Source organism: Vespula vulgaris, chromosome 17 (assembly GCF_905475345.1).
Source record: "Vespula vulgaris chromosome 17, iyVesVulg1.1, whole genome shotgun sequence".
NCBI lineage: Eukaryota > Metazoa > Arthropoda > Insecta > Hymenoptera > Vespidae > Vespula > Vespula vulgaris.
Window position 1 is genome coordinate 4,628,930 of NC_066602.1, and position 26,547 is coordinate 4,655,476.

At 33.9% G+C, this 26,547-nt stretch overlaps 2 protein-coding genes across 10 annotated transcripts in view; one reads left to right on the forward strand and one right to left on the reverse strand.

Annotated features, from left to right (window-relative positions):
* Positions 1-25,750, forward strand: part of LOC127070011 (leucine-rich repeat-containing protein 4B) — a 57,592-nt gene extending 31,842 nt beyond the window's left edge. For 5 of the 8 annotated variants that reach the window (XM_051007776.1, XM_051007777.1, XM_051007773.1 and 2 more), the window contains one exon: positions 25,394-25,540. The gene's annotated coding sequence lies outside the window, so the exon portion shown is untranslated. Of the gene's footprint in view, positions 1-7,260; positions 9,237-24,366; positions 25,200-25,393; positions 25,541-25,631 lie in introns of those variants that run through there. The other 3 variants (XM_051007770.1, XM_051007772.1, XM_051007769.1) reach the window with 3 other exon arrangements.
* On the reverse strand, positions 3,551-26,125 carry LOC127070009 (uncharacterized). Of its 2 annotated transcripts, XR_007783935.1 has the most exons (14): positions 25,191-26,125; positions 24,039-24,264; positions 21,065-21,180; positions 19,430-19,666; positions 18,666-18,817; positions 12,560-12,776; positions 12,304-12,465; positions 11,362-11,559; positions 8,470-8,579; positions 7,075-7,391; positions 6,646-6,906; positions 6,061-6,448; positions 4,233-4,972; positions 3,551-4,156 (listed from the first exon to the last, which is right to left on the reverse strand). XR_007783935.1 is itself a non-coding variant. In XM_051007763.1 (13 exons), the coding sequence occupies exons 1-13, from the start codon at positions 26,010-26,012 to the stop codon at positions 4,792-4,794; spliced, it is 3,387 nt and encodes a 1,128-aa protein (XP_050863720.1). In that variant the 5' UTR covers positions 26,013-26,125; the 3' UTR covers positions 3,551-4,791. The 2 variants fall into 2 exon arrangements, 1 of the variants encoding a protein (XP_050863720.1); XM_051007763.1 differs by having other exon boundaries at positions 3,551-4,972.
* Positions 26,126-26,547: the final 422 nt, after the last annotated feature.

The window sequence follows — 26,547 nt, forward strand, 5'->3', positions numbered from 1 at the left end:
CGTCTCTTTCTCTTTTCTTCGCTAAAGCGTTAAAAAGAAGTCTTCTTACTTTACTTTTTGTAACGATTCGTTTTCTTATTATTCCGTCGCCATTATGGTTAATCAGGGCCGGCTCGAGTATAGTATCACCGGTGAGGCTAAACTTGAAATTTCCATACGCAAGTTACGAATTAACGTGCTAATTAAAATGACGCGTTAGATCGTCGGGAATAGGGAATGGAAAAAAGAAAAAGAAAAATAAACAAGAAAAATAACGAAAAGAAAAACAAAAAAAACTAACGAGGAAAAAACCTTGCAAAGATTTTTCCCAATCTCCTCCATTGTTCCTTGTTAAACCTAGACGCAACGCACGAAAAAGTGAAAAAAAGAGAGAGCGGAACGGGAGCGTGCGAGAGAGAAAGAAAATACGCAAATTTTCCGAGGATCGTTGGGAAATGGGACGGAGAGGGGAACAGTGGCTGAGAGAAAGAGAGAGAGAGAGAGAGCGGGAGCGAGGAGGAGGAGTTCTCGTATTTTCGCCAGTGGGGAGATTCGTTTACCGGCAAATTTTCTGTATTTCACGTTTTTCGCATTTCCCGCGACTATCAACGTCAACCTTCTCCCTCTTTCTCCCCGCCAGCACTCTACCACCGCACGTTCGTTCCGCCGCTCCTATCCTTTTTTCTGTTCGCTCTTCTTTTTTGGGAGTTTTTTTTTTTGTTCGCGTGGTAGCCTCGAAACGTCGGAGAAACGCAACGTGACGTATTTCGGTCGGTTGGAAACGACGATGCGTAAAAATGACAGACCGCGTCTGTTTCTGCCTCCTATTACTTTTGGCGCTCGCACCAACGAACTACCGAGCAAACCAACCAGCAACACGAGGATGCTTTTTTCGGAATATCCTTCCGAACCAATCAATATATGCATGTACGTACGTACGTACGTATGTATTGGTTCGGGGGGACGACGTCGAAAACGATCAGTTTTCTCACTGGGATCCACCACTCGTGACGTCACTCAAAACTCTCCTCCATCCCACTTTACGCTTCCTTTTCCAAGCTTTTAGCTTATCAATTGTAATCGTTTTACTCGTACGATTTTTTTTTGCAGCTACCATCATTCTTCTCTTCTCTTTACATATTTTTTTTTATCGTGCTAAAGTATAGAGAGAGAATATGAAGTATAAGAGAGAAGGGATTATGTCTTTGTCTTTGAAGTGGCGAGGCTTTACGTTTCTTTGGTTGGAGAGAGACAGAGAGAGAGAACACGATAAGAGAGACACGCGATAACGAGACTCCTCGATCGAAGAATATCCTTATTCTCATCGACTCTGTCCTGTGATCTTAATTCGTCTAAACTTAATTCGTTCTTCGCATCCGTCAAGGTATCAAAAAAGGAATCTTCGATTTTCTCTCTCTCTCTCTCTCTCTCTCTCTCTCTCTCTCTTGTCTTTCGTTCGATTCGTTCTATAGTTTCCAACGATTGTCTTTGCTTTTTCGTGAACTGAAGAAAAAAGAAATTAGCCTCAAGTCTCGAGAAAAATAGTGATTCACCTTTAAAGTCATTTAAGGATTTTTTTGGATCATCCTGTATAAGGTAGAGGCGTGTAGGTAAAAAAAGCAACGTTACTATCATCAGTCGGTAAAATCGGCTATCGCGTGTATCGAATTTCAAGATGACCAAACAGGTTTCCTCTCATGTACTTTGATTCGAATTTCTCAAGTACCGCCTCTCTGTTTCTTCTTTTTCTTCTTTTTCGTTCTTGTCCTTTTTTTTCTCGGATTCGAGCCAGCGATTTCGTCTAGATGCGAATTAGGTCGGTGCAGGTTAATTATGCTGATATTTACGGGAATCCCTTTGAAATGAATTCGGATGCGGTAGTCAGGAAACTCGAGAACGGGAACTTTTCTAATCGACCAACGAATTAACCGTCATTGAGTGAAAAAAAGAGAAAAGAAAATGATGAGGACGGACGAATCTAATCGTCCTAATACCAACATTATTTCATCTAAATTTAAATTAAATTTAGATTTAAATTTAGATTAAATTATATTAAAAGGGACAATAAAGTTCTACATTATCGACCGATATCGCTACTTATCCTTACAAATAATAAATTAGAAACTTGCAACTTTCGAAATTCGATAAGTTTGATGAAATTTTTTATATGACAATAAAATTTGTACCTTAACCATATAGAAAAAAAATGAATTAATATTATTGCGTATTCTCATGAATGCACTGATGCAGACTATTCCTGTGGGAAATAAAGTGCACGTAAATCGTCGTTTCATCGGGCACACAATATCTATGGAATCGGAGTTGATCGAAACGATTCCTTTGTGTCGAAGCTTCCCCTTTTGCGAATGCTACTGCTCGATCCGTTTTGTAGACACTGCTAACACTCTCTCCGAATTTAAGAAAAGCCTCCTACGCTCGCTTCCATCCCCATCCCCGTTACTTCTCTTCCCATCCTTATTCTCTTTATCCGGTCTCTTTATACGCTCTCTTTAGGTCGTCACTGTAGCTTACTACTCCATTCTGCCACGTTTTTCTTCCCTTCTTTCTCTTTATATGATTACGTTATACCACCCTCTTTTACTGTGCATCCTAATCGATACAATTTTTGTTTCTTTTCTTTTTTTTTTTTTTTAAATTGCTACAATAATCTATCACCATCGAAATCGTTAGCAAAATTGGTGAACGTTATTTCTTTTATTACATTACATTTAATTCTATTTATAAAAAAAAATCACTAAATAATCTTTTATTTAGTTTCCTGAGATACTACGTGAAATCATAATTGATACCTTCCTATTTTGTTAAAATCGTCAAAGATATTTCGTTACGTTGTCTTTTTCTTCTTTTAATAAAAAATTGGATGAAAGCTATCTCAATAATTCGATTATTAATCTTAACGAATGAAAAATCAAAAAACCAAAGTCCCATTTTATTAACAAAAATCATAAAACTTCCTTACCGAAGATGCAAACGTTTTTATCCCACAACTAATCCCGACAAATTCGTTATATAGTAACTTTCTTACTTTTCTACGATACTACGTGATTCATCGTGAATGCTTCTGCTATACGCGATTGGCTCGAAGAGTCGTCTTAGTGACGTGTCACACCAATTCTTTCTCTCTCTCTCTCTCTCTCAAATTCCGTATAAGTAAGTCGAAAGTTCATTAAACGAAGTTTCAGAGGAAACTCGCTGGCGAGAGAGAGAGAGAGAGAGAGAGAGAGAGGAGAGAGTATAGTTCCCGTTCGTTTGGAAGTTTCTTCATTGATCGAGCGAGAATCTCGTTGTCCGTGGTCGGAGCCTGCCTCGAATCGTTTACGCTCTTTTCATCCCCCCCTCTTCCTCCAGCTTCCCCTCCCCACCTTTTCTGGGTCCTTTGTCAAACGCCATTCTTGTAGAAAGAGATAGACACAGTCTCCATCCATACATCCATCCATCCATCCATCCATACATACATACATACATACATACATACATACATACATACATACATACATACATACATACATCGAAACTACAAAGAAATCAAAGGGATTAAATAAAAACTTCATTTCGTTATTAAAAATTCATGAAAGTTGTTTATCGATGATACAAATTTGATCCCGCTAGGAATCTCAAAACATCGCAGATAGCCATTTTCTTACTTTTACACGACACTTATTCCTTTTTCAAAGATAATCACTTATTCTGTAAAAACAGAGAGAGAGATAGAGAGAGAGGCAGAGAGAGAGAGAGAGAGAGAGATGAAAGATATTAACATAGTTTATTATAATTAATAAAATTACCACACTAGTGTAGTAATTGCTACGCCATGTTATTCCCTCCCCCTTACTCTCTTTAGAAATCTCCATTCCTTTATAAGCATCAACTTTTAATTGCCTAATTGACAAACCTTGTAGAGTAGTTCAAGTCTAAAGCTCTTTTAAAGTCTACTACTAAAGGTTTCCTTGTAGTTTCCTTTGTATACAAAATGTATGTATGTGTGTGTGTGTGTGTATGAGCATTCGAAATTATTGTGTTTGTTAGTTTACTTTTTCTCGTTCTTCTTAATACTCATTGAAAGGTAATATAATGATTGTAATATTATTGTCACTCGCTATGGAACTGTCTTCTTTTGTTAATTCTACTAATCTTGAAATGTAATATTAATTTATACCTGTGGATAAGAGATAAGATTTTTTATTAATTAATTTTGTATTAAAAGAGATCTGAGTTGCTATAAAAACTCTTACATAGTACCACTATGTACGTTGCGTATGTGTGTATATTTGTGTAGGCGTTCGTACGTGTAAATCGTTTTATTAAAATATTTTTGAACACTATTCGATGTGTGATGTGATCTTCTGTGTTGACCAATCGACGATCTTAGAGTTCTTTATATCTTTTTCTTTTGATCCTAAGAATTGTCAGGTATAGGAATTTGCAATTTCATATTCATTGAGTGTCGGATAAATTACTGAAAAATTTGGACGACTAAAAGACATATTATAAAAATTAATAAAAAAGAAATAAACAATGATATAAGAAAAAAAGAACAGCAATATTTTTTCCTTTCTTCTTTTTAAATGAAGATGTTGCAGATAGACTACCGCTGTAATTTTTTTTCTCTCTCGCACCCATTAAGTCTCTTCCTTCGGCCCTCTTTAAATCCCAATTTCTTTGGGCGTGTAAACTTTTGAGTCAAGCGAAAGTAGTTTTTTCGTCGATGCAATCAGGCTACTGTGTATGTATGTGTGAGTGGTGTGAGGTGGGGAACTGTAGTACGTGCAACCTCAGTATCATAAAGTCACATTAAGGACTGTCCGGCGTATTTTCCTTCCAAGCCAATATGGCGTTCATGTCCTTAATACCACGCGTGCTCCATGGCTCCAACGGATCCGTCGTCGTCGTCGTCGTCGTCGTCGTTTCTAAAGGCACCTTATTTCGCTCAATCGATTCTCTTCTACTTGCTGGCTCTTCCTTGGGTGATACTCTGCGTATATAATTAAAAAAAAAATAAGGGTTTATTAAATATTCAAAGGAAATTACAAAGATTTTTGAGGGGTATTATTAAAATTATACAACAGTAAATATCAAAATATTAAGAAATTTTGCAATTTTATATCGTTGAATATATGTGTCTCTCTGTGTATGTGAGTGTGTGTGTACATATACATACACACACAGACACACACACACACATATATATATATAAGATGTGGAAGGAAACTCTACAGAACAGCACATGTTTGAGTGCTCTAAATCCTCCGACTTGCCACAGCGACTACTTGTCGATATTGTCTTGAGTATTGAGTTTTCGCTTTCTAGAAGTTACGCCTACACGAACGATAATTGATTTATCGAGTGCATGAGATACGCACCAATGCAAACCGATTTCCTTAGAAATATCATCAAGAACGAGAGAGAGATAGGTGTGACTATTCAATTCAATAGCATTTCAAACAAACTACACGTACGCACGCGCACGCACACACCACATCTAAAAATTTCTTATCATAAACGAAATAATAAAAAATAAAAAAATGACTTGGTTAATATAAGAGGATAATTGTTCGTAGAAATATTGAGTAAGTTCGGTCAAGTGTGATAATCAATTTCCTGTAATGAAATATGGATGCTTTGTAGCAATAATCGGTTCAATTAAACGACGGAAGACGACGAGGTCGTATTAAGAAGGAAAAGAGAGGATACGATGTCGTTCGAGATAAAATAAGAGAGAGAAAGAAATAGATGGATATATAACCTCTCTATTTTCCTCGATATTTACTTTCCTCGTGCAGGACGATAGATAATTATCAAATCGAGCGAGAAAATGATTCTTCCGAATAAAAATCCGAAATTAACTTGGTTAAATGGATATAGAGATAGTAAGTGATAAAATTAACATATTGGACAAAATGACGGAATCATATCAATGAAAAACGCTCGATTATATTTGGCAAAGAAAAATTTTCTAGACAAATGTTGACTCTTGTGTCGATTTTCTTCGTCTTCTTTTTCTTTTTCTCAAAAAAATAAAAAAGAAAATAAAAAATAAAAAAATAAAAAGAATAAAGCTACCTATTTCTAGCTGTCTTCGGCCGTCGTCTGTGGGGCTTATCCTGTAACGGATTGCGAGTACCACCATTTTGTTCGACCTCGCCCTTAATTGTTTCGACAGACTTCTTGCGATCTTTGTTCAGGATACGCTTCGTCGGTTCCTCTTCCGGGCCATTCAACAAAGATCTATAACCGATAATATTCTCGTCGACGTACGTCGACGTCGACGTCGACGAAGACGATGACGATGGCGCCACTGCCGTCGCTGCTACCACCGACGACGACGACGATGACGACGAAGAACCGTCGGTGGCAGGCTTGCGTCCAGATTTTTTTCTACTCTTCATAAATCTGTTGTTCGCTGACCTGATTCTTCGTAGATAGGACTCCGTTCCTAATGTTTTTTCATCTTAAACAAATACGCGGAATATTTAAACATTTTATAGTAACTTCTTCTTTTTTCTTTTTTGTTTTAGTTAGCATTAAATTATAATTTGTTTTTTTTTTTTTTTTTTTTTTTTTTAATTAAAATTGAAGAATCACTAGCCTTGCAAAGACTGTAAAAAGTCCAACAATATTTAGATAAATAAAAATTAATTATCTTACTGGTGCAAAGATCATTGTCGCTAGACTCAACAAAATATTGCTTCTTCGGCAGAAAACTTTCGACGGTTGTGGGTATCATGATCATAGCTAAGCCTTCTAAAATTTGTGACGTCGATCGTGTGTCCGTCTCTATCTTTACTGACTTTTCCGCTACCTCCAACACATCTTTGGCTAATTTTGGAAGCAATTCTTGATCGTTTGTCAACTCTGATGCTATGATCAACTTCAAAAACGGATCTTCTTCTTTTAATAGTTTCGTTTCTAAACGAAATCATAGATAGATTAATTTTTTGTTATACACAATTAAACATTTAGCTATATCATTTAATAAACGGTGAATTCATTTTGTTAATTAGATCGAAAGAGATAGATTTTTAAAGAATCAAAGATACTAAAAGAGAGACTAAAATTGTTTCTTTGTGAACTCACCAATGGGAACATTTGTGGGTTCAATGGGTTTTTCAATGAAATCGGTAGTAAGCTCAGTTAATTTGCTCGAACTTGCAAGTTTTACTTGGGAATTCTCTTGAACATTCGTTGAAGGTATACTCTGACAACTACTAGTGACTTTTGCTTGTATCTTAGCCTGTTGTTTCTCGTTCACGTTGCTACCAGGTATTCCCTCGGTGGTATCCGCAGAGAGATCGAAATCATGAGCGAAGGCCATCACGTCCAGAGCTGCGGTGAGTGCGTCACCAAAGCCAGCGGTCAACGCGGAAACTTCGGTGTTACCGCCGACGTTTGGACTGGAATGTAATCGTAATAATTCTTATGTCAATCAGTCTTCTAAAGTTGTTAACAAGTTTTATAATTTAACATTTACTTATATAACTCTTAACTTAACTTCATTTACGTTTACAAATGCCGCAATATAAGAAGATACATTTTTCCTATATAGATTGATTCTACAATAACAACTGTAATTCAATACATAAAGATTATATCTACATGTATTTGTGTGTGTGCGTGTGTGTGTATGTGTATGTGTGTGGAAAAAAATAGCTAGATTTATTACGCATTATTTTTTCTATGAGCAGTTTTAGAAATACACAACAGATGAAAAATTTTGAATCCTATTCCATTTTTTATTCTATTCGAAACGTAGACAGGAAGTAATTATTGATTGCGAAACGATAACAAAAAGAAAAAAAAAGATATGTTACATCTCGATGCAGACTCTTGAGTCATTTCTTGCGAAGGCCACATGCGGCAAAATTCAAACTCGCTGCGTTTCTGCGTTTTTCACCGATGAATCGCTCGCCGATCCCGTTTCAATGTATATGTATATATTTCTAATGTATCAGAAAGAAAAAGATAGATAGATAGAAACGTAATACGCAATAAATTGAAAGTGGTTCATGAAATATTCAATTTAACTGGTGATTTTCTTTTTCCTTTTTTTTCCTTTTCTTGCATTTCATTTGACAAAGACATCTTTTTGATAGAAAAACATTTTAGAAAATTTATTCGATAACATATATGTCAATTTTTAATTATCAATTCCAATGTAATATTTATATCTCCCTGTATAGTCTAATATGCAACTCATAAATAAAATGTATTATCTTTTCTTTTTTACTTTTTCTTATACAAGATACAACTATATTTTTGTTATATTTATATATACAATATGTATATATATAAATATATACGTATATATATTGTATATACATATACAATATAGAAAAAGATAAGTGTATATAGTTGATTTATTATACTACGTAACATATAATAAAGTTGAGTAATACGTCCTGGTGTCTACAAAGCGACTATATCTCATAATCAATTACATCACAATTTACATAGATTATAGCCATCACTTGCCTAGCTCGTACAGGCGTTGAAAAGGATTCCCGTCCCCACATTATCTGTCGCAGTTCCTCACCAGTCATACCTCGTTTCTTCAGTGCATTTATTGTGACTTTTCCAACGCGCTGTAAACAAAATAATCAATTAATACGACTGTATAATTTCGTTAATGATTCATATATAATATTTTTTTTATTAAACATTACTTTGTAAACTAAGCAAAATAAATCTAGCAAATGTAATAAATATGAATTAATTAATAATGATTATTGTTGTTATGTTTTCTTTTCATATTTTATTTCTGTTTTTATTTTATTTTATTTTATTTTTTTCTTTCTAATAAAAAAATATCGTAAAATTGTGAATTACATAAACTCACTTTTTATATCTATATGCATAGAGATCTGTGTATGTATATGTATATATGAGCGTGCAAATACATTTCGTTGTAATAATTAAAAAAAAAACTGATATGTATTTATTTCATTAAACTTATTAACTTCGAGATTGTTAATAAAAAAAATATTGAAAAATTTTTTATATCAGTTAACCAATCGTATATACATACAATTGGTTTGTAAAAGGATAGGAGACAATATCACATTATACGAATGCGATGCGATAAAAGCTCACAGCATGGTGTCCTTTTAATTATGCTAGTCGTGCGATTAATCGACCGATTGAGTTACGTGCAACGAGTGAGTGAGTGAGTGAGAGAGAGAGAGAGAGAGAGAGAGAGAGAGAGAGAGAGAGAGAGAGAGAGAGAGAGAGAGAGAGAGAGAGAGAGAGAGATAATAGAGTTATATAGTATTATCGATTTCAACGATCAACGCTTATGTGTTTGCTTGCTCGTTTTGTAACGACGAAATGTCTCATTAAATAACTAAATAAAATACTTTTATACTTTTCATCTTCATATGTTGACTTCTATTATCTTTATATAAATTTTTTTTGTTCTGATTAGGAAAAGTTATATTATCGCATAAGATATCTGTGTTCATGTAATGAGCTTTCATTTATTTTTTATATATTAAAATATTAATACTAATCAAATTCATCGATGAACGTTTGTTACGAAATCGATAATTAATTGAGTCGCCAAAACGTATACACGTTGTGTTTAGATGATATATAAATTTTTCGATTAATCCTCATAAATGAGGTTATTAATGGCCATTGATAAAAATGGACATTATAAGTACGTAATTGCGTGTTCGTACAGACATAAACGATATTAATATCTTCGGATTATTTGATATAAATTACGATATTAATAATAATTAAATTGTTATATACACGAGATATATTAGTGTAATATATATATATATATATATATATATATATATATATATATATATACACATATACATATATACTGTGTGTGTGTATGTGTGTGTGTACATACTAAATGCGAAATTGATTAGTAATTGCATCGTTAATTTGTATTTGCATGTTCGCATAACAATTTTTGTGATTATTCCTTGTAGAATATTAATATTAATTAAATTCATCGATATAGACTAATTGTATAATTTTTAATTATTTTCATTACTATTGTGTATATGTTTGTATATAGCAATATGTAGTTACATCGTTCGCAATTAATCCTTATATAATATTAATACTAATCAAAATTATCGATATATTCTAATTGTGTAATTTATAATTAATTCCGTTATGCTAAGTGTACACGCTTGTTTACACAGTAATATGTATTATATAATTTAATTATAATTCAATTAATTCTTACAGGTTTTCCTTTATAGGATACTAATACTAATCAAATTCATCGACAGACTAATTGTGAAATTTATAATTAATCACATAGCTAAGCTGTATGCTGCGCATAGATGATAATATATAGTACATAGACATTTCGATTATTCCTTACAGATTAGGATACTAATATACTAATCAAATTCATCGATATATAAGAGATATAGACATAAGAGGCACGAGCTAATAGCGAAATCGATAATTAATTACATCATTTAGATTTGTACATACATATGCATACGTACATAATGTACCACACCTTACGATCGTTCCTTCTCGGCTCGTACATTAATACTGATCAAATTCATTACAAGCTAACCGTGGAATGTATACACTTGGATAAATTGTAAACAAGTATGTATGTATGTTCTCTTATTTAGATAACTTAACTTCCATTACTTTTACGTTATTTTCATATATATACAAAAACAAAGTCAGACGGTAAACACGTCGAGGTACGTTTACTATGAGAAACAATTTTTAATTATTTTAAATATATACATTCATTTGTAAATTCCATAAAAATCTTCTTCATAAATTTATTAGACTCATTGCATATTATGGCAATGACGTAGATATATATATATAATGATATATTCCTATGTAATAATATATATCACATATTTCGGTTAATTCCTATACATTACGATATTAATTCTAATAAAATTCATTACACATTATTAGTGAAATAAATCGATATGCTTGGATAGATTCTACATTCTAAACGCGACAATGTATCGACAAATGCTATAAATGAATTATACACAGATGACCATATATACGATATAGGAATATGGAGAGCAACATTTACCATGAAACAATTTATTATTTAAAATATACGTCAATACGAGAAAAATCTGTCCAAGTTTTCTTCCTAAATTTATTACAGTCATTGTACTATGCCACGACACATACATGCTCACACGCCATATATATATATGTATATATGTATGGGTATAAGTTCAAAATCAATCGAATGGAAAACCGATAAATAAATTTGAGAGTGTACAAATCTCTCTATCGAAATTGATTGTGAATGCGTGCGTGCTGTTGGCGATAAACGAGTCTACGTGAATCGATAAATAAACAATAAATGAGATAAATAAATAACAAAAAATGATGCAACCTCACCTTCCAATTAGAGACTGCACCTTTACGTTGCTTAGCTCTCGTTTTCGATTTACTCTTGATTATTAACACACCTCTTTGTTCGCACGCTGGATTATTTGGATCGTCACCTGGACCTAACTTTATGCTGTATTCTTGTAGATAATTGTGCGCATCTTTTTGCGATACTGCACGCTCCAACGACACTACTATTTTTGCCCACTACATAATCATAATTAATTATTAACAACTAATATTACATTTCTTTATGATATATATTTATATTATTTATAAATATAAATAAATATATATATCTAATTTATGTATTTATATTAATGATTATATATATATTATACATATATATATATATATATTTATTTTCTTTTTCTTTTTATATCTTTTTATATGAGTTACATATTATTGTAATTATTTTCATTTCATTGAGAAATATGTTCATCAGTGATTTTCCATTTAACCGATTTTTGTAAATATAAAAATAAAAAAGAAAAATAATACAAATATATTTATCTGATATTTCTTTTTCTAATATTTTTCATTTCGTATTTAAAATCGTAATGCTTTTGTCTGTCCTCTCTAGACGCAAATTTTATTATAATTTATAATACTTTATATTTTCACTGCATTTGGTAGCGGATTTGACATTTACAATATGATTTACGCAATACTACTTTTCTCTTCTATATATTATTATTATTATTATTATTATTATCACAATGATATAATTATTAATGGAATTGTTATTACAAATTTTGAAACGTTCCAATGTTATCCGCATTAATAAATTTAACCTTCTTAACTAATAATGAGAAAATTGTAATTACTTAATTTTCTTTTATTTTTTATACGGGCTATTTTTTTGTTAGATTGTAAAACTGCAGAGCTAATACTACAAACATTAGTATTAAGTTTCTGTATTATAAATGTGAAAATTATACAATATCTTACTTGTTTTACCCATTCTTTTTCACTCTGTTCGATCACGTGAGCATATGTATTACCCATCATGGCTATCAACATATTGAGTAGTAATATCGGTACTAGTACCATAAATATGGCGAACACTGTTTTGCTAAGATTAGGATACGTTGTGTAACTCAAATCGGTGTACTGTGAATAATACAAAATAGAAATAAAAATCATTTGTTGAGTTAAAAAGAATATTAGAATTTTATTATTAAATAAAATGTTAAGAAAAACTTACGTTATAATCACCGAGAGTTATTTGAAGTAATGCCATCCAAGTAGAATGATAATAATGATAAAGAGATGATTTGACACCAGGAAAGCCCTTATAAAGAAAGTAAAACGATTGAGAGAATCCGAATAGAACGACAGCATAGATGATACCAAATGTAAGCATATCTCCTGTTATCATGCTATATATCATGGTGACGAATGGTCCAGTCAGTCGAATAGCTCTGTTTCATTAAAAGAAAAAAAAAAAGAAAAAATAATTAACTTTATAAACAAATAATTTTTAAAACAATTTCAAATTACTATTAAACTTGATGTATAATCAATGCTACGATAAACTTGAACAATATAAAATTATAAGAATAAATAATATTATATAATTGTCGTATTAAATTAATTTATAATCCATCTAAATATAAAATAACACCTTGACACTATGACAACGTGTGATTTGAGAGGAAAAGAGATAGCGAGATATCCATAAAAGATTAGAAAGAGAGAGAGAAAGAGAGAGAGAAAAGAGCTTCTCGTAACGAAGGCTTTTTACATAACTGTTCTATCTCTTTTTCCCTCACGAAGCGGAAGAAGAAGGTTACAAGGAAAATGGCCGAGGAAAGGAAGGAAAAGAAGTTGAAGAATTATTATCTTCATAGCATATATCCCTTCTTTCTGTCGTCTACTATATCCGTAAAATGACAGCGCTTATTGCGGTCTCGTTATCCTCTGGTTCACTCTTTTCTCTCTCCCTCTCTCTCTCTTTCTCTCTCACCTTCTTTCCAGAAAGACATAAAGGTAGAATACTAAAGAGAGCGAGAGAAGGAAGGTAGAAAAATACAGGGTGGGCCAAAAGTGTTCCTAGGCTAATTTTTTTTTAAATCTCATTTTTGTTTTAAATCGTAAAGCTACAAGCCTAAAATGTCTCGAGGATTAACTGATTTTTAAAATGACCTTGAAACTTTTGGCCCAATCTATAATATCTTTTATTTAAAATCTTATTTATTCAAATCCAGATTTGAATTGATGACAAGAAATTAGAAAAATTCAGTAATCAAAGACAAGTAACGAACGATCGCCATGATCCATGGTCCATACTTGAATGGACAACCAGAAATTTTTATCCGTTATCCTCTTCTTTATTACCTTCTCTCTTTCATCTTTGTTGTAACTAACTCGATCATCTCTCGTTAACGAAATCGACTTAAAACAATTACATGTTCTCTCTCTCTCTCTCTTCCTCTCTCTCTCTCTCTCTCTCTCTCTTTTCATGATACCTTTCGACAACAGAGAGAGAGAGAGAGAGAGAGAGAGAGAGAGAGAGAGAGAGAGAGAGAGACTACTTTTCGTCCAATTTTCTATCGAGTCTGTACCTTCCCTTGAACTTAACTCCGTCGACGTAGATTTATGAACGTCAGTAACCCCAGTGACTAGATAAGGTCACATATCGATTAGAGTTAGGAAGAAGATGAGGAGAGAGAGTCCCTCCATGTTACTGATGAACCAAACTCGATCGATACGCTGACACATCAGAACAGAACGCAGCTGCATTATCATTTATTATTTCTCAAGATTCTTAGGAAATATTAAAAATGTCAATCATTTATTAACTAAAGTATACTTGAAAATAACTACTACACATTAGGTATTACAAAAATTATTCTTTAATTTTACTTATCAATTAAAATTTTTTTTGCATTCGAATAATAATAATGCATGGAAACAAAATATTAAATAAAATTTAAGGAGCTCGAAATATTGAATTACAAAAAAAAGAATAATATGAATAAAAGCATTGTAAAAAATCTTCTTCTAAAAATTAAATATTAATGAAATATTGTAATATTCATGTCCTATCTCCATCATCAGAGACTTTGAGGAAATGAATTTAGTGTGTCCAGATTGGTTCTGATGTAATGGTGACTATAGTAAGTGCACTTATACACTCGCGTATTATGATGCACCGTATACGAAGAAGTGGGTAGAGGAAGGTAGCAGAAGCGCGCGAGGCTGCTGGCTTTTACTCATTACCAAACGTTGATGTACTTAAACGATATCGCCAGGGACAAAAGGGACGCGTTGATGGACAGTAATTATACCCGAGTGTGATACCACTTTGACACTATATCACCTAAATAAATCTAATGTGTAGTACTTACTCTCTTTCTCTCTCTCTCTCTCTCTCTTCTTCTCCCTCTCCCCCTTCTTCCTTTCTCTTTATAAAGTATATTTTAGGAAGTTAATAACTGTCAATTTTTATTTTCAATAGATCCACATTTGTTTTTTTATTACCAAACTACTCAGCAATAATAATAATAATAATAATAATAATAATAACAATAACAATAACAAGAATTAAAATAACAACAATAATAATAATATAAAGTTTTATAAAAATAAATCTTGCAAATGAACGAGCTGTAATAATTGTAATGTATAATGCATTTGTTAAAAGTTCGATTCTGCATATAACAACTCTAAGATATTCTTTTCGTTCGAGAACAGGAAGGGTAAAAAGGTTGTGTGTGTGTATAAAGATTTATATACATATATGTGTGTATGAAGATATATATATATATATATATATATATATATATATATATATATAAAGAAGAAAGAAAGAAAGAAAGAGAGGGAAGTTGCTATTAAAAATGTTTTCTTCTTATTTCCGGAGTGCATCCGGTTTGAGAACAGAACAGTAAAGACACGTGTTTTGAATTTTAATCGGTGCTTTCACAAAAATGTCAAAATGTAACATTCTCTTAGATACAAATAAACAATATAAATCTCTTAGATATGATTAAACAATAATAATCGAGTATTTTCGTCCGACAATTTTGTTTCTTCTTTTTCTATTTTTAGCCTCATTCTCAACGAGGTCAAAATTATTGAATGTAACGTCCGTTGCAAAAAAAAGTCAACGGATGAAATGAAATAAAGGGAAAAGTGATGGAATTGTTATCGTTATCATTATCATTATTATTATTATTATTATTATTATTGTTACTGTTGTTATTTTTATTGTTGTTATAGTTGTTATTGTTATTATGTTATTGTTGTTATTGTTATTATTGTTATTATGTTATTATCGTTATTATTGTTATTATTATTATTCCCCATAGACAAGAGAAAGAGCTTTTTCAGCTGCATGAAAATGATTTCAACTTTCGTGTAATAGGTTCATAATTTGGGGAATTCGATATGAAAGGATTCCGTGTTCTCTATGCACGAGCTGCCGCATAAACGTGCAACGTTATATGGTATACGTAGCTATAAAATATGTCTATATATTCCCGATCGTTCCATTAAACCGGTGTGAACATTTAACACGAGTGCATATGTTTTATTTCTTTGATTATAGAATCGATTATAGAATCTATCGATATATGTGTGTGTGTGTGTGTGTGTGTACGCGCACAAAATATTCAATATAAAGTTTCAAGATAACATTAAAAATCAATTACCCCTTTTCTTTTTAGGCTAATTTTTTGTTCAGATTGCAAAACAGATCGTAAAGATGCAAGCCTAAAGAGTCTCAAAGAAGAATAATCGATTTTTCGATAATCACTTAAGAGAACTTCTATAATTTTCCTGCTTAGAAATTATTGACCGTCCCTGTATAAAATTAAAAAAAGAAGATTATTTATTCCTTTTATTAATACTAAATTTTAGAAAATGTTTATTTACATATACAACCGATGTGGAATTTTCTCTATACTTTTAGAGCATCAAAACAAAAGATCTATTGATCATTTTCGTCTTTACGGAAACAAACGTTTTCAAGATTTACGCACGCGTGTTCAAGAAGAAGGATGCTTAGTCGGAAACATTCTCGCGGAAGTGGATTTATCGGTAGGGTGACTATCAACACGATAGAGAGAGAGAGAGAAAAGAGAAGTAGTCGAAATAGATAGGTGCTACGTCTATGGCAATGCACCAATGCACTTTCACGCCTATGAATTATCCTCGCGTTTTCGAATGATCGGCGACGAAGTGGCGACGGTTATACTTAGCATTACCATATTCCTTCTTCATAGCCATCGTACCTTCGTACCTCTTAACGTCAGGACTTGGCCTCAGAGTCATTACATTGGCGTACCACCTACATAAACCTTCCTAATCTCTCCCATTTTCTAATATCGTCGGTATATCCTATTAAATTTGCTTATTGAAAATTTATTATATCTGTCATTATTCGTTCCTTTTTTTTTCATTCCTATCAATAATTAATGCTAATTCTTTATTTTATCATTACTTAGAAATCGTTAACTAATCACAACGATTTCTTTTTTCTTCTTTTTTCTTCGAAGAAAAAAAAAAGAATAAAGAAAGATAGGAAACGACCGAACGATAGGAAATTACCGAGAAAGAAAAGAAATATTTCGAGAGATTAATTATAGTTTCGATGGTTCGTTATCGCTGGGAACGTGACGGCACGAGGTGCAAGAACCCGACGAATATAATTTCCTCGTTGCGAGGTCAGACAAATTAATATTCGCTTCGCGATTCTTCTTTCCGTACGTGCACACGCAGCATTCGCGAATGCAAATAATAAGGTTTATTGTTCAAGATAGAAATTTTATTCCTTCTTTCCTTCCTTTTATTTCTCTAACTATTACAGAGCGAAAAATTCCTAGATGATATTGAAAATAAATTATCCTTTCTTTAAAGCTTTTTCGAAGCTTTCCGTGGCTTGTAATTTTACAACATCTAGGAACGCTTATAGACCACCCTGTATAACCGAAACGTCTAATTTTTCCTTTCTTTTATTTCTTCTTTATCGACGTGACGGTCGGTAAAAAAGTTTCAAGTGTTTGATAAATATTTTGTTTTTCTTTTTCCAAATTAATTTTAATCGTATCTCTCTCGAGGGAGAATACATTTTTTAACTTTTATATTATTTATTAAATTATATTATCTCGAGAGGCGAGTTATTTTAATACGAATAAATTTATTTATCATATTATAACTGGACAAGAAAGAGAAATAAAAAAAGAATTACTTTTGTCTCTTGCCGAGGTATGAATTATTTATTTATTTATAAAATTATTAGAACGTACGTATTATTAATTTAAAGTAATTTTTTTTCAAAAATACTGGAGATAAAAAATGCAGCGTGGGCGATGGTCAGGCTTGTTGTAGTTTTACAATCTGAGAAAAAAATGGATCTAAAAAGTGTCAACAGAATAATCGATTTTTAAAATTACCTAGAAACTTTTGTAACACACCGTATAAAAAGAAAAACACAAACAAATTCATAGATGCAAAAAAGAAAGAAAATTAGAAAATTTGCAATGTAAAATGGCTACGTCAATGGCTTCCTAAGGCACTTATGAAGCAAAGGTTCGCCACGAGGCTTTCCTGGGAGGCTTTGCCTAGAAGGTTCCCCGAAGAAGCACACTGTCTCGCATCTTCGACAGTGACTTCGAGTGGCATTCCAGCTCTGCTTTAACGACACTTTGACGAACGTCTTTACCTCGTCGAGAGAACCTACTCCGAGAGAATGCAACGACGAGCTTGTGCTTCGGCCCGAACACAACGACGACGACGACGACGACGACGATGACGGACTCGAGCCAACAAGACCAAGCGAGTGGAAGAAAGAAAAAAAAGAAAAGAAAAGAAAAAGGAAAACGAAAGAGAGAAGGAAAAAGTTTCTTCAAAAGAAACAAAAAGAAAATGAGAGAGAGAGAGACAGACAGATAGATAGAGAGAGAGAGAGAGAGAGAGAGAGAGAGAGAGAGAGAGAAAATATTCGTAGATCATCGGAATTTTTATTTAAAAAAAAACGATCGAGAAGAAAGTAGTAACTTTCAAAGAATTCTTAAGAAATTATTCATCTTTGTTTATAACAACTTCTTGTGTTTTTTCTTTCATAGTCGAGGTCTTCTTTCATAGTCATTTTTCTTTCATAAGCGATTTTATTATGCTTATTTTTGTAATATACAATACTACTGAGTTGAATAAAAAGTTCTTAGGTGGATCAAAAATGTTACCAGGCAATTTTAAAAATCAATTAGTTATTTCCGAGATTTAAAAAAATCATAGCAAATTACTTGTGCTTTTTATATAAAAACATAAGAAATAAGTGAAAAACATAGGATGTTTTATCAACATACCCGGCAAAAAACATAAGAAGAAACCAAGAGCCAGGCACGGCGACAACCAAGATGGCATCCTCGGCGTCACGATTGGCAGCGAAACGGCATGGTATGCAGGCAAGAATGAGCAAATTGCTAATGACGAAGATCAATTTTGCCGGCTCGTGCGTCTGAAATTCAAATCCTTTTATCAAATTATTTTGTTGAAACGTCAAAAAGAGAGAGTTGTAACGAACGATCATAGGCACGGTCTTTGTTATCAAAAATTTTGTTATTAGTGAACTTAGAAAAGAAAAATGAATAAAAAAACACACACACACAAAGAAAGAAAGAAAAATTACAGAGAAAGAGAAATAGAGGAAGTAGTATTATGTATAATAAAAATATATGTAACTCGCGAATTGATCATTAACATAATCATGATTACTATCGTCATGATCGTAGTAACTCTTAGATGTAAACTTTGAAAAGAGCTAATATGTGTATCAATGGGTGCATCTCTCGTGACTGGTTACAGTTCGTTGGCCAACCGTTTGCGTAACATTTCTTGTTTATACCCTTCCCCATCTCTCATCAAGTTGTGAGCCAGCAATGTCTACTAGCTATTTCGTGATCAAGAAACGTTGGACAACGTTTCGTGATATTAAAGAAGATGATATCTTCTTCCTCCATTTTTTTTCTCTTTCTCTTCGTTCTTCTGCTGTTGTTTTTTTATTATTTTTTTCTTTCTTTCTTTCCTTGTTTTATTTTTCTTTTTTTTTTTTTTTTTTTTTTTTTAATACCAGTTGCTTGAGAAAGGATAGCAAGCCGACGTTGACCATTTCACCGCCTAGCTGAACGAGAATGTAGCTGAGTACTCCGAGAACGGTGATACACTCAGCTGCTATGCGTGCCATCTCCGTTATCTCCTCCGGCCATTTAAGAAGAACAGCATCCAACTCGGCAGGTCGCAGGTAAACCGCCAGAGACAGTGATATCAAATGGAACGCCAGAATTATCAAACGTTTCAAGAACTGTAACTTTGGTATAAAGGTTCAATCAGATTTTATCCTTTGACAATTTCTTTTCGCATTACATTATTACATTGTATTATATCTACAGTAATATTGTACAGTATTATTAGTACGGTATAATAATATAATATCGTATAACAGTAATAATGTATTATTTACTATAATATTATTATCACAAAACTTTACTATTAAATATATTGTTATATACAAATAAAATTGTCTATGCGAGCCTCAACTGCACACATATACAAATATACAGACATGTATAAGAACAGATTGAAAACGAAACTCTCGCCGTAATATAAATGAGAGTGATGGAGATAAAAATACAGAGAGAGAGAGAGAGATGCGATAGGGATGAATCGTAATTGCGATCAGAGAGTCGAGGATCGACAGACTCCTCTCTCCGACGTGAATCAAAATTGCTTGGAGATCGTTCGATCGACGTCACAACGTTGATGGTCACTGGACTAAGTTGAAATAATTCAGGCAATTATTTGCGATCACTCGAAAGCCTCATCGACGTCGCACTTGTTGTATGTACCATGAAAATCGTTCTATAGGATTCTCTCGCTCGAGAGATCAACTCGTCCTCGTCCTCATCCTCGTCCTCGTCCTCGTCCTCGTCCTCATCCTCATCCTCGACCTCGTCGTCGTTGTCACTCGAACGTTCGTAAAATAATAATACAAAACCTCTGTCCATACATGCTGGATGCGATACCAGAGTACTATCTACACGGTGAGTTAAATGCTCTTAAGTGATTTTAAAAAATCAATTACATTTTTTCGAAACTTTTTAGGTAAAAATTTGTTATACCAAATTGTAAAACTACAAGTCTAACTTGTAAAGTTATAAGCCTAAGAAGTCTATAAAAAGTCTCAAAAAAGAATGATTGATATTTTAATATCATCCAGGAACTTTTGGCTCATCCTGTATATATCTATGTCTATCTCTCTCAATCTCTTGTGATGATATCCATGCAGAACGCAGACTCAACCCCCCTCTCTCCGCAACCCTCTGACACTCTTACGTGAAAGTGACGCTAAGCGAAAATCGATCTCTCTATGTCTACCCTTTCCTAGGTTTATCCTCCTGTTTTCTCTCTTCCTCTCTCTCTCTCTCTCTCTCTCTCTCTCTCTCTCTCTCTCTCTCTCTCTCTCTCTCTCTTTCTCTCTCTGTCATTACGAATAATAAATTGCAAAAAGCACGAACAAATAAAATCGATGAAAGAAAAAGTAATCAATGATGACGAAACATTTGACTCGGTAGGGAATTCTTTTTATTCTTTTATTTTTTTACATTACTAAAAAAAACCTTTCTTTCCTTTTATATTTTTTATTTTTTTCGTTCTTTTTCCTTTTCTTCTTTTTTTTTCTTTTGTTTATTTTAAATAAAATACTTACTCGGGCAAAGGTTTTCCATTTTTCCTCGAGTAATCGCTGAATAATGCCGCCGTCCAGCATGTCCAAGTGCTCCTCCTTCGTACCATTCAGGATGATGAATAGGGCGGAGTTCCAGTCTAAAATAGAAATTCGGCATGGGGACCGTTTGCGGGTTAATGAAACATCGCTTTTCGGGGGCTTCGAGGTTTCGAGGCCTTAGGGAGAACCGCGACCGCGATGATTATGACTTCTCCTTTCTCGACGACAGTCTATTACATGTCCACGAATTAGAATCTCATTCTACTATAGCTATACGCGCGCATTAACTATTATATACAAAATTTCCCAGACTTGTAACTAAGATTTCAACGTTATATATCGCCATTTTTATCATTGTTAAAACATTAGATCAAGCTATGATAAATTGTTGGAAAAATATATTTTCTCTTCATTTTCAATGATCATAACAAAATTATTGATTTATCAAATTAAGGTACAACGTGGATAATAGATAACAATATGAAACATTAAGATGAATGATTAATAAACTTTGAGAGGTATATATTTTACCATAGTTAGTCGTTGTCTCACGTCTTCTTGAAATATTAAGCACGTTCGTTTCAAGCTAAGATTCCCTCGGCCACACTCTCTCTCTCTCTCTCTCTCTCTCTCTCTCTCTCTCTCCCTCTCCCTCTCTTCCTTTTTCCTCCTTGTCCTTTTCTAACGTTATATCGCGATCGATATCTCGTAGAAGAGAGGCGTTGTCGCTCGACTACATGGAAGAAGTTTCCGTCAAGTCCTTGCGCCGAGCGTGTCCTTAGGGGTCCTTAATCACTCGAGCAAAGCAAAGCTGCTTTTACCGGCAGCTCGAGTGTACACGAAAATTTTCAATTTCACTGCCTTCAATCCAACCCGCCCCCTCCCACTTATCCCACCTCTTCAGCTACCTCCTCTCTCCTACAACACCCTCACTTCAACGGGTCAAACACTTTTTATTTTTTTCTGTCTTTCATTTTTTAGGTTTGACACCTCTATTGTTTCTACAAAGGATCGGAAAAATATAAAATGGATTTAATCGACACGCCATCATGTATTTTTTTTTTTTTTTAATTTTTTTTCTTTTTTTTTCGTTGGTTCGATCAATTTTATACTGGAATTTTGATACTTTTTCTCGATTATACATAATTTCTAATGAAACATATTGGAACATAATTTATATCTTAATAAGATTGAAAGATGTTGACAATAGATTGATTTTAATTGAATTTCAGTTTTGTTCCACTAGTAACTTTATAATAAAATTAATGAATTTTCTAAAAGTCAAACGATCACGTTGCAATGTTAATTAATCATATTACACGGTCGATAACTTACTTTTCTAATAAATAATATGTTATGATCTAAATTACGATAGTTGAAAATAAAATAAAATAAAATAAAAATTTATCAAGCTGGATAAAAAATGTAAATAACAATAATAATAATGTTAGTGGGAAAAATTGACATAGAGATGTAATAGGCATAACGCTAATGTCATCGTCGGTATGAAATAAATAAATAAATAAATAAAAACGTATTAACAATTCCTCGCGTATATCAGCTAATGACACTTAACTATTTGGACGTTTCTAACCTAACGTTTTTAATTAAATAATAATGACAATATCAATAAAATAAGATCGATAAAGTTGGCCTAAAACTAGTACAATCTATTGATAATGATTAGAGAAGGCAAGTAGCAAGCAAGCAAGCAATTGGACCAAAAGTCGATAGTAGTAGCTACTGAATTCGCTCCAACGATCACTTCCCAAGTCTTTCTTCAACCTATCTATCTATCTATCTATCTATCTATCTATCTATCTATCTATCTATCCATCTATCTATCTATCTAGATATAGGATCGAACGACAATAGGTTCAGTTCAGGATCGGAAAAGGGTAAGAGGGATAATGGATTCCGAAACTAAATGAAACGCGAGCTCCAGAGAGTCCGCGGCTAATCTCGAAACTTCGTTAAATGCCCGTAATTGCATCCTGCAACGACCCTTCTTCCCGTATCCCCCTACCACCACTTTAGGAGAAGGATCTCTTCGAAGTCCAGTCAGAAAACTCGTCTCAACGAAGAAGACAGATGTATCCTACTATACCTTCCATAGTTTCGCCTAAATCAGCTGATTAACTCGAGTCGATCGATAAACTTTTTCATCCCGTTGAAAAAAAAAATTACATTTACCACACACTAGCTCCTAGTTCATTTTTTTACATGGTGGGGGATTAAAAGTTCCTAAGTGATTTTAAAAATAAATTACTCTTTTTCGAGACTTTTCATCGAGTTAGCTTTCAAAAAAAAAGTAATTGATTCGTAGAATCACTTAGAAACTTTTGACCTACCCAGTATTAATGTCACCAGTATAAATTCAACATAATTTTTACAAAATAAAGTTCCTTTTTATTTATGTCTTTTTGCCATCATTTTACTAAGATTTCAAACACATTCGTGAGAGTAATTTTCACCTCGTGCATCCACTTATTTTTATTCTTATTCTTTCATGCTTGAATCTTGCCGGCATTACTTTTTCCACTAGATTAACTAGCAGTTTAGTCAACCTCCGCGGATATCTTCTTATCTCAACCTCCGAGTATACGTTCCAATGAAAGTTTGCCAGAAATCCAAAGTTATTTAGTTTTTGATTTCATTAATTTTCCTACTTTCTCGACCGAGTTGTTTTCACTAAAAATCACGAGAAGGTCCAGATTAGAAACTATGCGATATAGCAGAAGAGCTAGATCACGAATCAGTTCGATCTTAAGTCATAGCAATTAGATGGAATATGCCAAAGGGAGATAGCTAGAGCTAGAGGTAAGACCTCTCTTGAACGTCCTTGTCTCGCCACACACACACAGAGTAAGAGAGAGAAAGGAACGGACACACAGACAGACGGAGACAGATATCGCGATTCTCGTAAGCGTGTAATTCGATTAGCTTTACGACGTACTTGTTCTACCGTCGGGCAGGAGCGTGTCGAGTGCATTAAGAGGGTACGCCGAACAGGTGATATTACTGTAGCGCCAGAACTCTCGTGCTGACAGTTCCAGCATCTCTCGAAAGACCTCAGCGCGTCCCAGCTGGCAGGCTAGTGTCAACGGGGTCAGACCAGCGGCGTTTAGAATCCCATTGCGAGCTGGAAGCTTCGGATGTCGTAGAGCATACCCGAACATGTCCTATATTGGATGTGATCAAACTATGTATATGTATGTGTGTGCGTGCGTGGGTCTTTTACACACATATATAAACAGATATAGATATTATACTTTGTGTTGCAGAGTTAAGCGGTGATGAGTTTCCGGAACCAAGTCATATCCCTGTTCTAAACTATACTAATACGTATATCCGGAAAAAAGCTTGCGTTTTTCCATTAATTTTTTATTTTTAATATTGAATTTTTATGTTTTTCGAATTATTTATTAGTCATAATGTATAAAAAATGGAAACATTAGAAAGTAGTTATAAGTAATTAGATTATACGGGATATCCATTACACTGTACAGAGAATAAAAAAAAAGAGAAAGAAAGAAACGTTTTATCTGTTAATATTCTTCTTTTCGTTATTCTTCATATTCATTAAATTATCGTTTGAGAGTTTCGAATGTAAAGTTCAAAAGATCCATTTACTACGTATAAACACCCTGCATATCGTTCGACGTGTATTTAATTTTCGAAAAAATCTCGGACCAAACTTTCTCTTCCTCTCTCTCTCTATTTCTCTTTCTCCTTCTCTCATCTCTAACGCAGAATCGGTACGAATTAATCGAATAATTAATTAAATGATAAAGCTTTTAAACGGTCGGAGAGTGGAACCGTCCTCACGTAAGCTCCATCGAGCATGACTACTGAAAATGATATTTTCTCGCAGAGAAATATTACATGGATTGTTTCGTTTTTAATGGCATCAGCTTTCAGCTATCGAATATCATATTATAAACCCTGACTCGACTTCCACGAGTTAATTTAAAAAACGAAAAATAGATATCTACCTTACCGACAAATGCGACAAAATTTTTCTCTTTTAGTCTTTTCGAACATTCGTTAAAAAATGTCAAGTCTCCATTATTCTACTTACGAATATTATTTTGAATTTGTAACTCACCAGTTTATCGCAAACAACGACCATATGCAATATCATGTTCCCAAAAGAATCCTGTTCGTCGGGATCAGCACCTATATCGAGTAAAAGATTATAGACGCTCTCGTTAGCGCAGCAAGCGGCCCAAGCGAGTGGATATTCGCCGAGATAAGCGAGACCCTCGTAATCGGTATTCCTCGCTGGATTTGATCTTTGTTGATCTTTAGGAAGGAAGAAACTACCGATGGCACGTTGAGAAATAATAGCACCGGCATCTATCAGATCCTGTACCAGTTCATTATTGTTATAAGCAATGGCAAGATGAAGCGCACTGGCACCAAGATATTCTTCACCTTCTACCACATCGATGGCCAATCTTGGAAAACACTTGAGTAGAATCCTAGCGATCCTGGTATGCATTCTGGTGTCGCATATTATCAGTACGTGTAATAAACTTTCCCCTAGGGATCCACGATATTGCATTTGCCAGCATGCTTCGTGATCGTTCCACAATGCCAAAGGATCAAAACGTGACAAGGATGCTTCTATCGGTAATACTACTTGATCAAGATCGCGAAACTTCCAACGTAAGTATTCGGCACGATTGATTACCTGCCCTTTACCATCGCCATACATCAATATACCAAACTGTTCTCTCATCAACTTCTCCACTTCCGGCTGGCCGCCCAAATTATATGCCTCTATCAATTCACCCCCCTTCTTGTAATTTGCTAGACGATAGAGCAAACACTGATCTTCGTTGCTCGCCTGGCTTATCACGCGATCCAAGATCGAGCCAGCGTTGACCTGGCCTGCTCGTGATCTCCATGAACACACACCACCCATTCAGACATTCTCTTAACAACTTGGCTTCTTCTATTTCTTCTTCTTCTTCTTCTTCTTCTTCTTCTTCTTCTTCTTCTTCTTCTTCTTCTTTTTCCTTCTCTTCTTATAGGGCCGAAGTAAGACTGGCTGAGCTTATCACTCGAATCTCGCCTGGATCTTTTCGAATACACTCAAGGTCGACTACTAGCCTACACATTTTCGAACACGGAAATATGTCTTTCCTTGAAAAATAAAAAAAAATTAGTATAGTACTTTCGGGGATCTCATCCAATGACCACGACGACCACACTCGAATCGATCTAACTTGAGATAGCCACTCAAGATTGGACTGGAGTCTTTCTTCGAATGCAACCACCACACACAGCTGGTAAAGGAGCTTCCCTTCCGCAACTATAGCAACCGTACTCCTCGCCAAAGTAATCTATAACTTGTACCTGGTGCAACCAGACACGATAGGGTCACTGGGTGATGGCTACGATACCTTCCTCCTTCTACTTACATTTACTACTGTGCTGATTGCTTTTTTCTAGCGAAC

Excerpts from the sequence above, each read along its gene's own strand:
- LOC127070009 (XM_051007763.1), bottom strand. The coding sequence starts at position 26,012 with ATGGGTGGTGTGTGTTCATGGAGATCACGAGCAGGCCAGGTCAACGCT. Across the intron at positions 8,580-11,361 it reads GTGCAGTCTCTAATTGGAAG|CGCGTTGGAAAAGTCACAAT; the intron begins GTGAGGTTGCAT and ends TTTTGTTTACAG. Across the intron at positions 7,392-8,469 it reads TCAACGCCTGTACGAGCTAG|TCCAAACGTCGGCGGTAACA; the intron begins GCAAGTGATGGC and ends ATTACATTCCAG.